Source organism: Notechis scutatus, chromosome 4 (genome assembly GCF_049901735.1).
Source record: "Notechis scutatus isolate UNSWTSFEM ecotype Mainland chromosome 4, rNotScu1.2, whole genome shotgun sequence".
NCBI classification, from domain to species: domain Eukaryota; kingdom Metazoa; phylum Chordata; class Lepidosauria; order Squamata; family Elapidae; genus Notechis; species Notechis scutatus.
The window spans coordinates 22,025,500-22,046,520 of record NC_142012.1 but is presented as its reverse complement, the minus strand read 5'-3'; the positions used below and the strand labels follow the sequence as shown (position 1 = coordinate 22,046,520).

The window sequence follows — 21,021 nt, the reverse complement described above, 5'->3', positions numbered from 1 at the left end:
GAGAAAAGTTGGGGCAGCTTTTCTGGTTTGGAGAGCGGCGGAGCGGCAGGTGGAGCTTGTAGTCCTCGGCCGTCCCTGCGCCTCCCACTTTTCCCCGGCTCCAGACCAGCCTTAGTGAGGAGGCTGCCTCTGTTTTAAACACGGTTTTCTGTCCCCATAGTGGCTCGGGACGTTTAACGGGTCAGTGGCGCTACCTTCGACTTTTGTAACGGACCTCCGAGAGGCAGACCGGGGCCTCGGGACGCCCTCAAGGGGGGATTTAGAAGCCAGTTGCAAAGGTTCGCCCACAGCCCCTTAAGCCGTGTGCCAGAGTTTAGGAAACCAGAAAGGCTAAACCCCGAGGCTGTTTAGCGAGATGAGTAAGTCCAGTCCGCCGCATGCTATTTCTGAAGATAAACATGGAAAACAACCCTATTGTCTTGTGAACGTCCGATGAGAATACAACCAGCTTGCTTTTCTGAGATATATAAATCCTCTCCCACTCCAGATTTCCTTCCCCCAAATCAAAAGATCCATGTTGTTATGGAGATTTTTAGCCATCCAGGTCATGGTTGTCCCAAAAGCGCTTTTCCAAAAGGCAAAACTGAACTTTCTCGGTTGTTTTCTTGAAAACGTTTAGCTTCTTATCCACGAACTGAAGAAACTTCTTGGAAGAAAAACAAATCATTTTCAAAGGAAAAAACAACAACAAAGTCCAGTTGCCTTTTGGAAAAGCATCTTTGCATCCAAAGATCTATGCTTGATTTTCACCATAATCCCCAGCCAGAGCTCTACATTATAGGAGTTTATCCTAAATCAGGAACAAATTTAGGGCACATGTAATTTGAGGAATCGAAGTTTCTCTATCCCAAAAACGTGAATACCAAATTGAACGTGAAGTCAGGAGTTAATTCCAATATGTGTAGGTATCATCCTCTGCTTCCAATCATAAACATGTTAATTGTACTGGGAATAAGATGAAATAGGTAAATATTATTATTAAGATGATGAGCATAGGGGTTCAGATAGGCAATTCAGTGCTATAATTCATCATTCAGAAAAAACTTGCCCTCAGTTTTTTGAGGTTATATTCAAGAAAATATATTTAAAAATATTCATTGTGGCAGAGGTGTTTCTATGTTATCTTTTTATTTTTTAAAAAATAGTAAAATAGTAAATAATGTAAAGCAGACAATTACCCATATTGTTCAGAATATCTTGCCTTGTCTGCTCTAATATCTTGAATATTTCATAAAAATAGAAGTTCCCTGTTTGTTAAAAGAATACTTTAGTTTTGGTGGTTCATATTAAAATTTTGTGCAAAAAGTTAAACCGTTCTTTTGGAGTATTGTGTAACTTCTTCATAGCATTTCATGAACTCTGGCACATACACTGGGCTAATGATTTAGAGGATATCATTGATGGTTATATTTTTCCAATTCATGTTTTTTTTTTCTAAACTTAATCCAATTTCATTTGGGAAGTAAAAACTAAGCAAGAGGGTTTAAATTTTTAAAATAAAATACATTTTATTTTACAAAATTAGATTGTGAACTATGTCAGAGAAAATACCTGTGGCAGACAACAAAAACATATCTTCAAAACCAAGAAATGAAGCTTATCCAATGCAGGTAATAGTAATGGCAGTTTTATAGTTGTGTTGATAGTTTAGAAATTAATACAAAATAAGACATGTCTTTCTTCTACATAGGGTTCAATGGTTAAACTTTAAGATAAGTATTGTCATGTTTCTTTTCTTCCTGATATAGCTATTAAAAGTAAAGTTAAAGAAATGAAATTATCCTGCATCTAGATATATAATTCCTGTTAAGCGGGTGGGATTCAAATTTTTTAACAACTGGTTCTGTGGGCATGGCTTAGTTGGTGGGCATGGCTTGGTGGTCATGTTATTGGCTGGGCGTGGTCAACTCAATATCACTTGTATTGAGGCACGCATCTCCTCTCCTGGCCTCTCATGACTGTGGGGATGTTGCAACAGTCATAAGTGTGAAAAAGGGTCATAAGTCACTTCTTTCAGTGTCATTGTAACTTTGAATGGTCACTCCACACAAGCAAAGTACCAGCAAAGGAGGAAAAAAAAACTCCAGAGAAGTTCCAGAGACAGAAAGTCTAGTCCTGCCAAGAATGTAATAAGGATTAACGGAGAGGCAGTTTCTGTAAGCAACACCAGAATGTTTCCTTCCTGCCTTCCTTACAGGATTAGGCCAGTAATTTCTTCTAACAACCGGTTCTCTGAACTGCTTAGAATGTTAACAACTGATTCTAGCGAATAGGTGCGAACTGGTAGAATCCCACCCCTGCTGTTAAGCCAAATAAGCAAAACTTGTAGTGAAGGAGGCCAAACATTATCTTTGGGAATTTGTGTGATTTAAATAGAGGACAGTCTGCATGCAACTTTATTGCTTAAAAAGCACCTATTTAGGGACAAGACATTGCACAGGTTTTTTTTTTAATGTCAACAAGTGTTTGTCCCAATGTTTTAAGAGCTCAATGTTTGTTTTTCTTTGGACCAAAAGGCTTATGATTTTTATTTATTTACAAATAATTACATTGAGATGAGGGGCAGTTTAAAAGTTCCAACAAATAGCTAAGTCCTTTCTTCCTTTAATTATAACATTTATCTCAATCTAGGGGGATGCTGGGAAAGTTATTTTTTAATATGTAGAATAATAATAAATATTAAATTACAATGGCAGCCAAAAAGCCAGGTTTTTGCCAGATTTCAAAAGACCATAAAGTAGGACTCATCCTTGTCTCAAAGCTAGCTATTCCAGAGAAGGGATACTCGCATGGAGAACACTTGCATGGGGGCTGTCAAAGCGTTTGCAGAGTGACTACTATTATGAGACAATCCAGGAGCAAAACATAGCATACAGAAACTTAGACATTTAACTATAGTTTATATACAAGACATATGCAGTAATATACATGGTAGTCAAGTACCTAATAAGCAATCAATCTTCTTAACTCTACATGGAGAACTCTACAATGGAGTCAGGACACAAGGAGAGAGATACAGGAGGAGAGAGAGATACGCCTTCTCATGGCCTTTATATAGACAGCTTCTTAAAGTGGCAGTAACCCTGCTGACTCATCCTTATGTCATCATCTTGGTTTACAGCCTTACAGCAGCTGGTCAGCTCTTAAATCGTCATTACCCTGACAGGGGCTTCCTCTGACTGCACCTCCTACTAAGTTCTACTATGGAATCAGTAGGCTTCTAAACTGACAGCCATTGCATCTTGCTTGCTAATCTTTTTCTTCCCCATTCAGACCTGACAACCTGCAGGCTCTAAATCAGAATTCCTATTACATTCCCCATTGATCATAGGGTCAAAAAAGTACAGCTAACTATTATCATCTTGTGGGTGATAATGTATTCTAAACTAACAATTCTGCAAAAAAATAATAATCATGTAAATGTTAAATAGATGTTATTATTTGCTTTTTTCCTGTAAGCCATCTAGAATCGCATTGTTTGAACTGGTGGCCTATAATTCCATTAAATAAAGATATAAAAACCAAAAGAAAAACCTGCCAGCAATGACTCTATAAAAGATGTTTCTGACATTTTGCAACCAACAACTGAGAATGTTATAGCAGTTTTTCTTTGAGATTTAATTCTGTTGAGAATGTTTCCTCATTTTATTTCAGGAAGCTGGTGTTTTGGATTCCAATGGAGAGCAAGTACAGACTGAGACCAAGATTCAAGAGAAACTGAAGGAGCTATGTACTTGTCCTCCTCAAGGTGTTATTGCCCAAATAATAACAAACGGTATGTAAAACACAAGTCAAAAGCAAAAATAGTTGACCCCCTCATTAGTTGCCATTAGTTGCATTAATTTTAGACCTTTTTTTTTATTTGTACTAAAAGTTCTTCAAAAATAGACTTTACAGTTTAAAATTATTCTTATTTTCCAGTAGGAAACATGATTTCCATGTTTGCATTGATGAAAGAAATTGAATCAAATAATTAAAAATTATTTGAATTCTTTTGCTTTGACACCAATTAATCCTATAATACTTGAGATTTTATATAAGCTTAAGATTTTATATAAGGGATAATCGCTTGTTTAAAGTTTCCTTTTGCTTGATGGAACTTTCTGAAAAATTACTCTGGAAAAATATAAGGGAACCATGGAGAAAACCCAAATTCACTCCAGGAGAAACAGACGATAGAGACGAATTTGTCAGGACTGAAGTAGTGGAGGGAAAGATGAAATCACATGTCTTACCGGTTCAAAATTCTATCTAGTTTTGGCTTTGCATGAACTCTTGTGAGCTGAACATCATGGCTTAATAACATTGTCACTGCATAATAACAAAATAAAAACCAGCCTAGTATGATAATTTGTATTGCGTGAATCTTCAGACTAGAAGGTACTTAACATGTTGGAATGGTCAACACAGATTTATATATCTTACTTATATACATTAACTATTAGCAAAGAAAAAAGAAATCTAATTACCCTAAAGCAGGAGTCCCCAACTTCTGGGTCATAGCCCACTAGTGGGCAATGAACTGTTTGCAATTGGGCTGCAGAAATGGTAGCTGAATGCACACACACATGTGCCATCCCCATGTGCATGAGCAGTGGTTGAGCGCATGCATGCATGCACAGGTGTGCTTGCTGGCCATTCGCACGAAACGATCCCCTCTCCTCCCCCCCTGCAAAGCTGGAAAGTCTGCAAAGCCCGAAAGGTTGGGGAACTCTGTCCTAAAGGACATTTTGTGACTTAGTGCCTTTCTGATGCATTGTGATTAGGACTCTCTGTTGAAAACATAGTCTCAAACTCCCTGAAGGGCAGAAGGCTCACGGAGCTTGTTCTACAGTAACAATAGTTTCTCATGCTGGATTCCCATTCCACAGTTAACATTAACACATGGTTAACATTTAGAGTGGTAGTGTTCTCATTTCAACTGTTCATGTGGAGAAGGCACAGAAAAGAATAAGGTCATGACATTATGATGCAAACTATCCAACTGATTTATGTCCATTCAACTATGGAATGCAATAATGAAAGGACTAAAATTATTGTGTGAGGTTGTGACTTACATTTTATCATTTTTTCATTATCACAATTTCTACTGACACCGAGGGTATTGTCACCTAGTTGTGACTGAATTATCTGAATTTGGGGAAAGTACCGTATTTGCCGGCGTATAAGACGACTTTTTTGCCCCGAAAAACATGCCTCCAAGTGGGGGGGTCGTCTTATACGCCGGTATATCCACTGCCGGCTTTCGGATGCTTGTTGGACGCAGCGAAGGCGCTTCTGGCTTCCTGGATCCCCTGCGTCGCTTCCGCTTCATCCCGCTCGCCTCGCTCCGCCCGAGGCTGCAGCCTTCCTGCTCTTCCCACGGCCCCTGGCACTCTGCCCTGCCGCTGCAGCCCCGGGGATTTCTGGAGGGCGTTTCCGGTGGTGGTGGGGGGTCGTCTTATACGCCGGGTCGTCTTATACGCCGGCAAATACGGTAATAGTTAAAGTTAAATTATTGCATGGTTCATGCCTCCCAAACAGGTGGATAGATTCCTGCTGTAGTCCAGGCAAATGTTTCCTTTCCTTTTGTAACAATTTAAAAAGTAAGTCAGGGATATGCAACATTTCAGAATAATGTTATGAATAAATGATGTTTATGATATTACAATTAGTGTTTTAATATATGTTGATGATAGATCAATTTGATATATACATTTTAGAGACTGAATGGAATAAGGAATATGAGATTCATGCTTGGTTAAACAAAGCAAAGTGTCTTAACATCTATAAAAAAAATTAAATAGATGTTTGTTTCAAAAATGTTTCAGCCATACTGGACTTCATTATACTCATACAGAAAAGGAATCAGTATATCATTTTGTTCAAGATGTAATAATTCATACAAGTTTTTTCAATCTTCAAAAATTGTAACATTCTGGGGAAAAGCCACTATGTACTTTAATTTTACTTTGAGGCACGGTTTAATTTAATTTGTTCATATTCATATTCTGAATTACAAAATTACTATACAGAAATTGGCAACTGGACAACAGAAATGAATTCCCTGGATACTTCATATTGCTAAGAGACTGCCCAGAGTCATTTAGATAGTGAGATAGGTACTGCATAAATGTGATCAATCAATAAATAAATTCAAGATTGAAAAGATAAATTTATAAACTCCATTATTCTGTGAAATAAAATTCTGATGTTTCTTGTGACTTCTTCACGTTTCTTGCAATATTGTAAGAAAATATGATCATTATTTACTGAAACTCTATTGTAAAGCACTATCTTTACATGGAGATATGTATGAGTTGCCCTTATATTTTATTAATTTTAATTTATTTTTCATTTTCTCTCCCCCCCCCCATTTCTACTTTTCAAATAAATACTCTCTCTCCCCCAGAAGAAATAAACAATAACATTTGGAAAAAAATAAATGAAAGTAAGGCAGAATGTGTATAATAATATTTCAAAAATAGTATCACAAATAGGGAAAAGTACAAGAATAAATTTTGCTTCCATCTCCTACAGATGATTTTTCTCTTTTCTTAATATCGATAAGTCCCATACTTTTCTTTCTCTTTTCTTAATATCGATAAGTCCCATACTTTTCTTTCTCTTTTCTTAATATCGATAAGTCCCATACTTTTCTTTCTCTTTTCTTAATATCGATAAGTCCCATACTTAACATTTCTTTCCTTCCTCTCCACCCCACTTTCTTTTCCTAGTGGCAATAGGAGCAGTGATCTGGGGCCTAATTTGGAGTTTAACAGGCGAAGAGAGTCTGCCTGGTGGGAACATCTTCGGAATTGTATGCCTCTATTTTTGTTCAGTAATTGGTGGCAAAATTATGAAGCGAATTAAAATACCGGGACTGCCTCCTCTACCTCCTTTTCTTGGTAAGCATCATGTCAACAAATAGCATGCCAATTTCATTCTAATTAGGTAGGCTGGATTCTTCCAGACTAGTATTTCAAATTATTAAACATTACTTTCAATTTATAAAGAAGTATTAACCATTGTTATGAAAGCTAATTTCTTGGATCACTCATGTACTCAATCTTTCAGAAGGCTGTTTGTGAGGGGCAATAGATGTTGAGAATTATGGATCGATTCTGCTTTTTGCAGTTAGTTCTGGGTTATAATGAGTAGACTGCCAAACAAGCCTGGCCTATGGAATTACCATCTTATAGGCCCTCAATGCCAACTCTTGTGACCAGCTGCAGAAAGGGAGACCTTAACAAGAGCAGGGTTTTCTAACACATTTGCATGAAAGGAAAAAACTTAATCAGCTTAGCTGTTGCATATCAAGCTAAGTATTATTAAGATGACTTTTGCTTGTCTACTTTATTGTATCACGTTGACATATAAGAGGGGTACAACTTCAGCTTTTGAATGGGATTCCCAAAGGCTGAGAAACAGGTCTGTGGTTTTATCCTTGAAGCTGTGAACCTTGATTATTTTTATTGGTTTGTTGTATTTATTTTTCCTGCAATATTCTCCGTCTGTCCCTCTCCTAAACCCCTATAAAAAGGGTAAACTTTTGTAAAAGATATGTATTTGTATAAACAAAGAAAATGAAACATCATTGTCAGATTTTATGTGGATCTCTGAAAGAATTAATCAGGTGTTATCACTGTTCCATTTAGGTATGTTGATTGCTGGATTCCTCATCAGAAATATTGAATATGTCAGTCAGGTGATCGTGATCGAAGTATATTGGGGAGTTATATTCAGAAATATTGCCCTCTCAATTATTTTGTCTCTAGCTGGTCTTGGCCTTGACGCAAAGGTAGAGTATTAAAGGCTTCTTAAGAAATTCAAAATTTCCTGTTACAAATAGCAAAACACAGTGAAAACCTGTAACGTGTAGTACATAGCTCCATTTTTTTACTTTGAGTCATAGAGGACACAGATATGGGGAGAAATGGAACAGAATATGAAGAAAGAGGAAGATTAACATTTCTCAGATAATTAACATTAATTATCCTTGGAATAGTGCCACCCAGGAGGAATTTCTTTCCTACCTGCTATGCCTGTGAAAGAGAAAAAATTAGATTGGATCATACTGTTCCCACATGCTAATAAAAACTTAAAATAAAAACTGAAACATAGCTAGATTAGGTATAAGTGTGTAGAGTGTGTGCATTTGCATACCTAAACACACACATTTAGAAATAGGGCTTATTTAACTCAACTGATTAATTTCCCTTCCCAACCACTTCATTTTTTAAAAAAATGAGAAAGTGCTTTCACTATTCCTGTTGTACCATTTTCTTACTTTTAATTGGCTTGATTGGAAGCCTTTGAAAGGGCCTTGAAAGCATGGAGAATAAAGACAGATTGCGTATTTGTTGAAATCATCCTGAAAATTGTCCTTGTTCACTATGAGGGAAGATTTTTATTGTTACCGATGAATACTCAAGTCAAGGCAAAGACAAAGGCTCCCTCAAGGGTCAACCCCAAGATTGGGTGACTTCCAAAATATGAGAGGCTTTTGGCCACATTAGAGAAATCAGACCTAAGGACTGGGGGGATCCAGTGGGAGTGGGAAAAGGTCTATGGGGCTAAGGGGTGGCAACCAGAATATTGGGTGTCTCAAAGGGTGGGGAAGTTGTTGGGAGGGCCAGGGCAGATGGGTCTGGCTTTCTGCCTGGCCTCTAAAGGCCTCCCCCACTCCTGAGTCAACCCTTGCTTGGCTTAATGACCCACACATTCCTTTAATGATTCATTGGGGAGAGCAGGGATAGAGGGATCATTAGGTGAGACCCTTCATCTAATAGCTATTACAACATGGGACCATAATGGGCAGGCTCTATTATGGTCATATCTTGAGAAATAGTTTGCTCTTGGTTCTTCCAGAAGATACATAGGGCACAAAAAAGTATTTTGGATTGGGCTCAAAATGTCCTTAAACTTCATGTTATGTTGACAATTACATGAGAATTTTTACCCTGCAGTATCCCTTTTTAAAGTTTTTGCTAGTCTAAATTAAGAATAAAAATGAGGAACCACTCTTTATTAGAACAATAATACGCTTACCACATTTGGTCCATTTTATGTTTTTTTTTTGGGGGTACTTTCTAAATCTTGTGACTAATTTGAACTAATTTGTGACCAAAAAGTATTTTTTAAATCTTGTTCTAATTTGAAAAATTCAAATTACATTATATTATGTCTCCAAGACGGAGTTACATACTCCATTCTAAAGCATGGTTTATAGACTAGTGCAAGGGGGTTATTTTAGAAATTGTGGATTTAAACCAGAAATATGGTTTATTTCAAGTGTAAACCCAGTCAATATATTAGCAAATCTTGGAATATTTTTTTTCCTGGCACTAAAGATGAGCAATATTAAGATGAGTAATATTCTTGTATTTCAGGCTCTGAACAAATTAAAAGCTGTCTGTTTCAGACTATGCATAGGACCCTGCATCACTGAGGCATGTTCAGCAGCAGTCATATCTCACTTTATAATGAAATTCCCATGGGTATGGGGATTTATGTTAGGGTAAGAGGTGACCCTGCTTCTTTTTGCACCAAGTATTTCTTTTCCTTTTACCATATATACTTCTTATTTTCCATTCATAAATACAATTGGTGTAAACCAGAGCCCAATACTTGCAGTTTCCTTGTTGACACACCCAAAGCCACTTTCATGTTGGGATGAAACAGGCAAAGGATGTTCTCTTGCTTGTTCTGATGCATCTAGAAACTTTAGTTCTTTTACAGTTTTAAGACCTTATTTTCCTCACCCTGCTTCCCTTCCAGTCATATTGGGCTACAACTCTTTTAATCCTCAGCCAATACAAGTTGAGAAAGGCCCATCATAACCATTGGGGATCATAACAATGCTTTGAATATTCAGAGTATTTAGTGAATAGTGCAGTTGTGATAGGAAACCATACCCACCTCATTTTTATTTATTGTGTGTTTGTTTTCTATTATTCTAAACAAGGGCTGTCAAACTCGCAGCCTGCAGGCCAAATGCATCACGTGTTGACCACGCCCAGGCCCGGTTTAGTGAAGGGGGGAAAGTCACGATATGTCATGTAACACCACCATGACGATGTGAGTTTGACACTCCTGTTCTGAATTGTTGTGAGAAAGAGAGTGATCTTTCAACCAATACATTATTTAACCATCTATATTCTGCTGCCTCCCACAAACCTTAACATATTTAACAATGGCTGAATATTATTTATTGAACTGATGAGCCCCAATACTGTATACATTTTTCAGATTTGTTCTAGGTGCTGTATCTCCAGCTGTTGTGGTGCTTTCAATGCTGATGTTACAAAGACAAGGTCTTGGTGTAGACCAAGGAATTCCAACTTTACTAATAGCTGCTGCCAGTATAGATGACATTGTAGCCATCACAGGCTTTAACATTTTCTTGGGCATGGCTTTTTCCTCAGGTAATATTCCTATACTCTAAGACTGATGAAACAGAACATGTACCCACTGAAAGGTGGAAGGTGAATTATTAAAAGCCAACATTGGCAGTAAGATTTATTTGTAGCATCTTTATTTTTTAGAAGAACACAAAACAATGATAAAAATTAAATCAGTAGAATATTAAAACCCTAAGACAGATATCCTTTTTCATATATTGTGGCGATATTTAGATGTAACATGTCAAATCAGAAATGCACATAATCATACACACATAATTCAGTGGTGTAACTCATGATATTCATAATCCTCACAACTCTTTTTTGCAGTCTCTTTAACCCCTAGATTTTCATGATGTAATTTTTCAGGATTGTTTTACAAAAATTAGAAAATAAAATGGTCTCTTGTATACAATACTTAACTGACATAATCTTTTTTTACAAACAAAATGGCTGATCTCTATTAGATTCAGGAATCTATAGTCTGTCCCAAAATGTAGATGCAAATGTCAACTTTTGTAACTTGATTTCACTGGTTTTCTGCTTTCTGCTTATCCACTCCATTTGTTTTTGTGGAGTGACTGTAAATAGATGGGTCATAATCAGTGGTGCAATTCAACCAGTGTAACAACCGGTTCAGTGATCATGTGCTTTGGGCGTGCATGGGCGTTTTACGCACATGCCCACCCCTTCAAAAAGCCCATTTTTAGCTATGATATTTACCCTCTACTGCAGCCCTGATGAGTAAAACAGCTGAGGCGCGGCAAAACTGCTCTACGGCACAAATCAGCTGTGCTCCAAAACAAAGAAATAAAGCACAAGAAAGAGCAGGGGTGGGTGGGTGGGGCCAAATGCTCACTGGAATTACCGATTCACCCAAACTGGTCCGAACTGGTAGAATCCCACACCTGTTTATAATGCTCAGAAGCTGGCTCTTGCAAAACCCAGCAGCTCCACCATGATAAAATGGGAGAATCTTCCTCAAAATCTAACAAAGCTTCTCCTGCTTTGCTGTGCAGTTGATCAGTTGTTTAGCACTGTCACATTGGCAGTGTTTTTAGTTGTCATTCAGATTTTCAATTCTGAAAACTCAATAAGCCCACAGTCACAAGAAAACAAGAAAACTATAGAACATGATCAACAGCTGGAAACTATGTAATAAAGCAGAAGAATGTCCTGCAGAACTGAAGGGATTCCCCCATACTATAGCACTGGTAGTTCTGCTCAGTTCTTTCCCTTGTGGGACATAAAAAACCAATAGTAGGAGAGAAAAATATCCAAGACCCAAGAAACTGGTCCTCGGTATACAAGAGACCAGGCTTTCTTTCCCAAATGGGGTGAGGATGAGAAGGCGACAATCTAATGCAAATGTGACACAATCCAAAAGGTTGCCAGAGCATATTCATAACATGATTAGAAATCAGTGAGGAAATATTTTTATTAGAGAAATATTTCTTAAGCCACATTATTATGGAAATTGAAAAAAGAGAAAACAGCATTTCTTCAAGTCTGAATGACTTTTCTTCAAATCTTTTGAGCCCTCTGTTGCTGATTGTTTCACTTGTCATGCATCTGGTTTTTAGATGCTGATTAGAGGCAATGCTACCATATCTTATGGGGTTGTAATTTGATTGCTTGCCTAACATTATTTAATTATTTTTACCATTTATATGGTCACTCATCTTAGTTGCACGACACAACCTTTGGTAGTTAATATTTTTCCAAATTTTTGCAGAAATTGTTTACTTGCATTTTTAAAATTACTTAAAAATTACATTAAAATATCTCCTTGACTTTTTTCCCCATTTCTTTTTCATAGGCTCTACCCTTCGTAGTATCTTCCGTGGCCTGGTGGAAGTTGTTATTGGTGCAGGTGCTGGTTGCCTTTTAGGATTTTTCATTACATATTTTCCAAGCAAGGATCAGGTAAAAACGATACTGTTGGGAAAATATTCTGTAATAAAGCCCACATTTTTGTAGGCTGCATTTACAGTAAAAGCACCTGATAAACTGAGCACATTCTGAGAAACTGGAACAGAGGAAATTCAGTTATTCCTTCCAAAATGTATTGTAATCCTATTTTTACAAATGTAGAATTGATGAAAAGTAGACAAAAAGTTCCTATCCCAGCAAGGATTTGGAAAGTAGATTTAGCACACATTTAAACTCTATTATGCCAGTTAGACCTAGGATATTACAGATGGGATATTGTTTTTGAAGAGACAAAGCAACAGTAAGTCCCTGCAAAGTGGCTAACATCAGCTATAAAACTGGAGATGAGTATAAGAGGGAGAGAAAAACAAAGAGAAGAATAAAGGAGGAACAAAAAAGACCTTTCTCCCTAAGAGGTCCAGATGATCACTTTTCAAACATCTGCTCTGCAATGAATATATTCTGAAACGTAAGACCTTATTTTAGTAGATAGTAATTAGTCCTTCAACTGAGCAGGTTGAGAGTTCAATCTAGGTAGCAGCAGATATTTTTCTCCTAGGGTGCTAAGAAAAATATCTGCTATGAACTCCACATGGTGTCAGGAAGGGTATCCGACCAGTAAACGCATAGCTCCATCCAATCACCCCAACTTTATCCTGAATTAAGGGACCCTTCAACAGGGTCATAAAAAGGGATTTTTTTTAAAGTAGTCCTTCAATGGGATGATTATATTGGTTTAAAAATGAAGTTTATTTGGACTATATGTGTGTTGCCTTAGCTTATTTTCCATATGTTACATTTTTTAAATAACTTCATTTTATAGATTTGCCATGAGTAACTTTTAAGGAAATTTTTCATTAAAAATTCCCCACATCAGAGGTGGTATGCAGCAGGTTCTGACCAGTTCTGGAGAACCGGTAGCGGAAATTTTGAGTAGTTCGGAGAACTGGCAAATATCATCTCTGATTGGAGATTTTATAGTATCCACACCCACCAAGCCACGCCCACAGAACTGGTAGTAAAAAAATTTGAATCCCACATGCAAGACTGCAGAGTTACATAGCTACTCTTGAGGTTCAGGATTGGCACAAAACTGTTAAATTTGATATTACTGGACATTGGCTAGAAAAAAATATCCTTTTTCCCCTAGACCTGGGATCAAGAGTAAGAGTACTAAGAACTTCTCAGCTGGGCAGACTGAAAGACTGATAAGGCTTAGCCTGACTAATGGCAGGGTATGATTATCAGTTATTGGGGAAATTTAGGAGAAAGGTTTAAAATTATCTAACTTCCTGATTTGTAGATACAGATGTATTTCTTATAAAGTAGGAATGATTGAAAATTGATAAAATGGAAATTATCTGTGTCCTACAGCAGTGTTTCTCAAGCTTAACAACTTTTCAGATAGGTGGACTTCACGTCCAGAATTCCCCCGCCAGGATGCTGAGAGTTCAAGTCTAGCCATCTTAAAGTTGCCAAAGTTGAGAAATATTGTCCCAGAGTACTTCCAGAGGGACTGCTTTTGATCAAAAGCATTGTGTAGTTGTTCTATTTTACTGAATATATTTTCTTTTTCTGGGAAGAAAAAGAAACCACTGGTAAAAAAAGACATATGAGTGAAGAAAAATGATGACAAGATATCTGGAAGTATTGGTAACTTCAGGAGCCAATAATGTATATAATACTGAAAAGATGCAGAGCCACTGTAATTTTTTGATCTTTCCTATCATTGGTGGTAGGGCCCTATGAAAACATTACATTTTCTGATCCCCAAGTTATTTTAAATGCAACACTGTATCATGCCATTGTTTAAAATATTAAAAAGAGAGCTCTGACTGCTTGTAGCCAAATACCCACAAAAATAGTATATTTTAACTTTCCGTTTTTTCAGTTTCTCTGCACATGTGAATAGCAGTAAATTATTACTGAAAATTTGGATTTCCTGCCAGCAAGCAAGTAAACATTATGGGTATCTCATTTTGAGTTTTATAGGGATAATATACACTTTCTTATCAACACCCAGACTTTGGAAAGGAAGTTGGAATTACATCATGATCCCATTGCCCAGGGCAGGGGCAGCCTATTTCATTATATGGGTACATCCCTTAGATATATGCTTTACTTGACCACCGGGAGGCAGTATACAACATGTTTTGTCCTGCTGCACTCCAGCAATTATAATTTTCCCCCCCATTTTTATCCTTTCAGAAATCCATTGTATGGAAAAGAGCTTTCTTTGTGATTGGCTTGTCAGCATTTTCTCTTTTATGCAGCAAACGTTTTGGCTTTCCAGGATCTGGAGGACTCTGTGTCATTGTTTTGTCATTTCTCGCTGGAATGGCATGGTCTAATGAAAAGGTGAGAATTGTCTTACTAACCACACATCAAAATCCCAATTCTGATCCTGATTCTGAAAAATAGAAACTATAGGTTGCTAGTAGTTTTTAACACGACTGATCAGTCTTAGTTTTGGACAAAGGTAGGTAATGTGATGCCCATGGGTCTCAGTGTGGGGATCAAGGTATATTTCTTCAGATTCTTGCAATTAAAAAACTGAATGAAAGCTGACGGTTTCCTAACAGTGTGCCAACCCAATATTTCTAGGAATCCCTTTGGGGCTCATGTAGGAGTCATACATAGTTATACTGAGAAAATAACTGTGGTAAGTGGCCTAGCCTAGTGCTTCATGGTGATGGATACAGGAAAAAAAAAAAGGATAAAGTATCCTGGTATATATAAATCACATCCTTGAGATTGTAAAGAGAACATTTACAGTTTGCCTTCTAGTAAGCACATGCTTGTGATTGATCGTGCCTTCTGGGGAAGCTGTTTTGTGAGAGCAAATCTTCCAAATGTGTGTATACTCCAAAAGTTGGGGTTGAAGCAAAGTTGCCTTTTTCTTATTTTGATATTAACTCTTGCAGCAGGTAAATCTTGGGCAGGTAAATGCCTCATACTAAATGACATACAGCACATAAATAATTTTGTTAAGCCAACTTTATTGGTTACATTACAGTGAGGCTTCAAACACACCATTAACACTCATTCTCCAAGTCTTACCAGAGTAGCTGTTCAGTATAGGGACTGGAAAAGACGAATTGAAGACCAGGCTAATTTGAAGGTAGATAAATTTAATGACAACAGCGAAAGACCTAAAAGCCAAGTTAACAGAAAATCATTTGGAGAAAATCTATCCATTAATGACTAGGAAGTGACACATGATTTGATAACAATCAAACAATTTCTCTTTTTACTGATTTAGACCAAATATGTACTGTCAGCTTATTTCACACACACATTGTGTGTCAGCTTATGATACACACGCACATTTTATTCACTATCTTATTTAATCTTCAAACAATTTCAGCATTTTTTATTTGAATTGATAATGAACGGGCAGGTCAGGTAACAGTTATACAGGTTTTTTTTCCTAATTACATATTTTATCCTTGTGGTCCATAGCAATGTTGGGTATTTGTTTTGCTGCCAGGCAACTTGTGCTGTTTCAAGTTTCAATCACAAGCACACAATTGCTGTGGTGATTAGCAGTTTAACTTCAAGACTGAAGAAATAAAACAGTGATCAAAAATGTAACCAAAACAGAAACTTGCCTAAAGTGGTTTTTTTTAACAGAAGAATAGTCCAAATCCATTCCAGGATTCTGAGAACCACATCAGGATTGTCAGACAGTGTAGAAGCCAGAGGTTCAAGATTTCGTATACAAATAGGATTCACAGGAACATTACACAAGATTCGTCCTTATCCCCATGTAAACAGTTGAAACCATTTGCTATAATAAGGCAGGGAAGGGTTGTTGTGTTTTTTTGGAGGGTAGAAGTGAGGTTTTATTTATTTATTCAATTTCTGTAGCTGTCCAACTCAAATAAATGACTTATAATTCTAAAATTATAAAACAAAACCATTAAAAAAAAATCAAAACAATAAAAATATCCACAAAATAAATAAGTTCAAAAAGCAGCTCTAATTATCAATAAACTAATTGTAAAGCCAAGTCAAGTATCTGGGCCCTTAATACATTCTGAACCCCAGGCCCAGGTACATAACCAAGTTTTTAAAGCTTTGTAAAAAGCCAACAGGGTTGGGAACCATTCTAATCTTCAAGAGCAAAACATTCCATAAGGCAGGGGCTACAGCAATGGCTGGCTTGATGCAGATGAAGTCATCATTTGTTAAAATTGGAGAATTCCAAATTGAAGAGATGTAATTAAAAATTGATATATAGACAAATAAAGGCAATCTGTTTCAAACATAATAACTTACTTTGGCCTTTGAGATATTGAAATATTTTTTTCTAGTGCTACATTTTTTATATTCTTGAAAATTACCATAAAGGCTTCTTTAAGTCCTTGAAAGATGATGGTACTTCTTCATAATTAATGGCAGAATCCAATTTCTAGCGTTAGAAAAGGAAAAGTGATATCTTGCTTGGATAAGTTAAATTTAAGATATGCCACTCTTCTGCATGAGTACCATTAACACTTACAGTATTGGTGTAAAACTATTTTTTTTTTTGTTACGTCTTGTAGAAAGCAGTGCAAGATGTTGTTACTTTTGCATGGCAAGTGTCCCAACCATTTCTATTTGGACTAATCGGAGCTGAAATCTCCATTACTTCCCTTGGATCAGAAACTGTTGGTAAGTTTGCATACAAGAGGTATTCCGAAATATTGTGCCTGGCTTCCTTATGAGAAGAACAAGAATCTTAGTCAGAATGGACCATGAACCATGATTTAAAATTATATTATTGTTTATAGCAATATATTGTATAGTTGAGTGCTTCTTCTAAAACAGAACACCCTTATATTTCTCCATGGAGAAAACTTATTTTTTTTAAAAAAATGTTATTGGTCATGCAACTAAAACTCTGTTTATACACACTCTGTTTATTCACTCCTGATGAATAGCTTTCAGGTCTGACCTGAAAAACCAAGGCATATATGAAGTCCCCTGTGCATCATGCCCTGCCACATACATTGGACAGACCAATAGAAGAATAAGTACCCACCTGGATGAACACAAAAATGCAGTAAAAAAGCTGGAACACACTTCCTCACTAGTCCAACACATGAAAGCCACAGGTCATAGCATTGACTTCAATGGCACCAAAACCCTAGCCACTATTGAAAACCCCAGCCACAGAATTATCAGAGAAGCCATAGAGATTGAAAAAAGACCTGAAAGCATGAATAGAAGAGATGATTCCACCAGACTGTCAATTATTTGGAAGCCTGCACTTACAAACAAAAAAATCTCCACACCACAAGCCAGGCAAACATCTGGGCACAAACAGATCCCCCCTGATACCTCCAGCTCAAACACACCCCAACCAGGCACCCAGATGAAACCTAGCTTCCTAATAAATGATAGCCGTCCATTTACTCGGAGCCAAGCCGCACTAAAAGCCTCCAATACAGGAAACACAATGTTGCCAGCCAATCAAGACAAAAAAAGCCACAAAACAGACAGAAGATATTAGAAACACCAATCAAGCAGAACACAGCAAACTCCAAGACCAATAAACACAGACCAAGACTCCCAAGCAATCAGGATTAAGAAAAAAAAACATTCTGGCACAGCAGTAGGCTAGCCCCAAATTTATTCAGCTTTGTTTGGGTATTTTCCCACATCATTATAGTTGTGCTTGTAAAGTTGTAGATATATATATATATCTACAATATATATATAACTATATATATATTGTGAATTATTTAACTGAGGCAACTAAGAATCCCAAGATGAATGTTTGTATAAATATTATAGTTTAAGTAGATTTCAGTATATAAAATAGTTTTCCAAGACAAGTATGATGGTGAAAATTATCATTGCCTGGCATTTGCTTTTATAAATATTATCTCAGTCCAAGCGTAACAATTAAGTCTCTCTCTCTACTTCAGGGCTTTGTTTGTCCACTATGTTTTTAGCTTTAATGGCTCGAATTGTGGCTACGTTTTTGTTGGTGAGTTTCTCTGGCTTTCATTGGAAGGAAAAAATATTTATTGCACTGGCATGGATCCCCAAAGCAACTGTCCAGGTAGAGTATTTTTGCTTATTCGACCCGAACCTTATGTAAACAAGGGAGTTGCACCAATGAAGACATGTAAACATATTTAAATACGGGATAGAGTGCGGTAGTGTGGGGAAGAGAGAAAATATGAGAATGATTCTCTTCTACTCAGAAGTACCGACTCTTGACTGATGATGAAACTTTAAAAGCTTATAGGCCTTCAGTTGATTTTGACATTAAAGAATAGATCATCTCTGCTGAACTAAACTTTGACTATCTTATACCTCTGACTATGCTGGCTACAAATCTATTGGGGGGTTTATAGTTCAATATGATCTGGAAGGCCAATTGCTGCACACTCCTGATCTCCAGAACAAAGTGGTGAAAAGTTCTTATCTTGGATTGAAAATGACAGATTTCCCTTGCCTGGGATTCTCTGGCAGCACTGCAGTGTGTGTATATGTTGTGAATGCTGCGTGTTTGAAAAGAAGAGAGAACACAGAGAACTCCACAGAGAACTCGGTATGTGTCAACCTGCTGTCTTCTGGCAGATACTTTCTGCCTGGCCACAATATATCCCTCAGCCCTGCTTTGGGATCCAAACATTTCTTTGCACCTGTTCCAATATAATGGTCTTCCTTTTGAATTCCTGCGCTTGAGTCAGGTAAGGCAGACTGATATCAAGGAGGCCCTTTGGATTATGGCAAGGACATTCTTGGGAAACTTCACACACACTGTTTCCTACATGGTTTCTACACCACCTGTGACAAAAGTTATTTCTTCCAATGTATCAATGCTGGCTATTCGCAACAGTTAATCCTTTACAGTTTTAGAGTGTTTTATAGCATTTTATGTTTTTTTATGCAAATATGGTAGTCATGTTATTTGTCTATCATTTTTATTTAATTGTTTATCAATGCTGTTAAGAAAATATATTTAAATACAAATGCATTGATACATTTCATCCACAGTACTGCTTAGAAAAGGAAATTCACAAGAAATATAAAAATTCAATTTCAAGGAAATTAATTTATCATGCAGTACTGATGAGAGGAAAGTGACATAGTCTTTGAACTAAAGTCAATAACAGAGAAACAACTACACCCTTCAGTCCTAGGTATAAGCAAGAAGAAATAATGGTTATGAGATAGATGGTTAAAGCTCTTTTTCACTATGATCAATAAACAGTATCATGACTCTTTCTACTAAAAACTGAGGTTGTATACACATTTATTTAGAATAAGTACCATTGATCTTAGTAATTTAAACTTTTTTAGTAGACCTAAAAGCCAAAGAAGTCTCAAAGCCTCATGTAGCCAATCAAATTTTTTGAAGACTCCCAAGTAGATATAAACATCCTCAAAAGGAACACACATAAGGGCATTTGGGAGTCTGATATAGTCATTATGAACTTTAGCTAATTGGGTTCTTGTGGCAAAAAACCCAATAAGTATGCCTTTAAAAACATATCATTATGTCCATAAGGTAAGAACGCTAACTGATCACCCTTATTTTTTTTCAAATAAAGACATGTCCATTATAGCTTTTTTATTTTATAACTGAGGCCACCAGAAATACAATACTTCTCAGGTATAAATATACTGGTCTGAAACATAACATGTATAAGATTTTTATTTGGATTGAAGCATCAGAATACTGAGTTTATTTGGGGTGTTAGACATTTAAAATGGTGCCATGCTGCAAGTTTCCAAATGCTCTTGATGAGTAGAGAATCTTTTCCAATCTAAACTGCCTCCAAATCTGTGGAGTTTAATTCCTAAAATTCTCAGAAATGGCCATGCTGCTTGGAGTATTATGGAAGTCAAAGCACACAGAAAGATATACTCCAATTGTGAAATGCTGTGCTAGAATAATATAGAAGACAATGAGAAGCTGTCTGAGAAAAGTCTTAACCGAGCAAACAAGATTTGAGGCATTGGTCTCCAAATAGGAGAACTTTGAGGGATATGGCTGACTGCTGATAGACAGGAAAAAAGAAAGTTCTCCCATAAACTTAAGGTGCAATGGAGAAACCTGCTTCACTAAGTGTGCTGATCTACTTTGTCTAGGTTTTTGGTAGCCCAGTAGGTGAACTCAAATATTGTGATTTCTCTTTATGCCATAATGTGATGTTTGAATCATAACAACAATCATATCAACCAATCATGGCTATAGAAACCATGATGTAATGCGATATATGAGCCCAGATCAGTGACTTTTTTTAAAAAAAAAATCTGTTTGCAGGCTGCAATTGGTTCTGTTGCCTTAGATACAGCACGAGGTTACAAAGATAAAGTGCTAGAAAAATATGGCCTGTACATCTTGACAATAGCTTTCCTTGCAATCTTGATCACCGCTCCTGCTGGAGCTGTGATAATTGGACTGGCTGGACCCAGACTTCTCCGCAAGAGTACCAAAGGCAATGAAGATAACCTAGCAATAGACAGTCTTTCACCAGAAGAGAAAACTTAGACTTTATTTTAAATTCAGATTTAACTCTGATGTTTGAGATTAAACAGAAAAGAAATGAAAATGTAATTATGGATCAAATTAAACATTTATTCCTTGTGTGAGCAACAATAAAATCATAGTACTGCATGATGCTTTGTTTTCAAACCTGTGATCAACCTTGTATTTTATATAATAAAAATATAATATCCTCAGCATTTCTGCCCAGTATTT

The 21,021-nt window shown here is 36.8% G+C and overlaps 1 protein-coding gene across 1 annotated transcript; it reads left to right on the top strand.

The window, feature by feature from the left end:
* Positions 1–1,535: 1,535 nt before the first annotated feature.
* Positions 1,536–21,021, top strand: LOC113415297 (sodium/hydrogen exchanger 9B2-like). The gene is made up of 11 exons (XM_087962597.1): positions 1,536–1,610; positions 3,655–3,775; positions 6,678–6,887; positions 7,638–7,780; positions 9,372–9,499; positions 10,231–10,406; positions 12,202–12,308; positions 14,523–14,672; positions 16,862–16,970; positions 18,230–18,366; positions 20,584–21,021. Exons 1-11 carry the CDS (start codon positions 1,536–1,538, stop codon positions 20,809–20,811), a joined length of 1,584 nt encoding a protein of 527 aa, XP_087818723.1. The 3' UTR covers positions 20,812–21,021.

What these genes read in the sequence shown, in the direction of transcription:
- LOC113415297 (XM_087962597.1), top strand. Translation starts at nt 1,536, where the DNA reads ATGTCAGAGAAAATACCTGTGGCAGACAACAAAAACATATCTTCAAAA. An exon ending in ATTTTCCAAGCAAGGATCAG is followed by an intron (nt 12,309 to 14,522) that starts GTAAAAACGATA and finishes TTATCCTTTCAG; the next exon opens with AAATCCATTGTATGGAAAAG. An exon ending in TGGCATGGTCTAATGAAAAG is followed by an intron (nt 14,673 to 16,861) that starts GTGAGAATTGTC and finishes TACGTCTTGTAG; the next exon opens with AAAGCAGTGCAAGATGTTGT.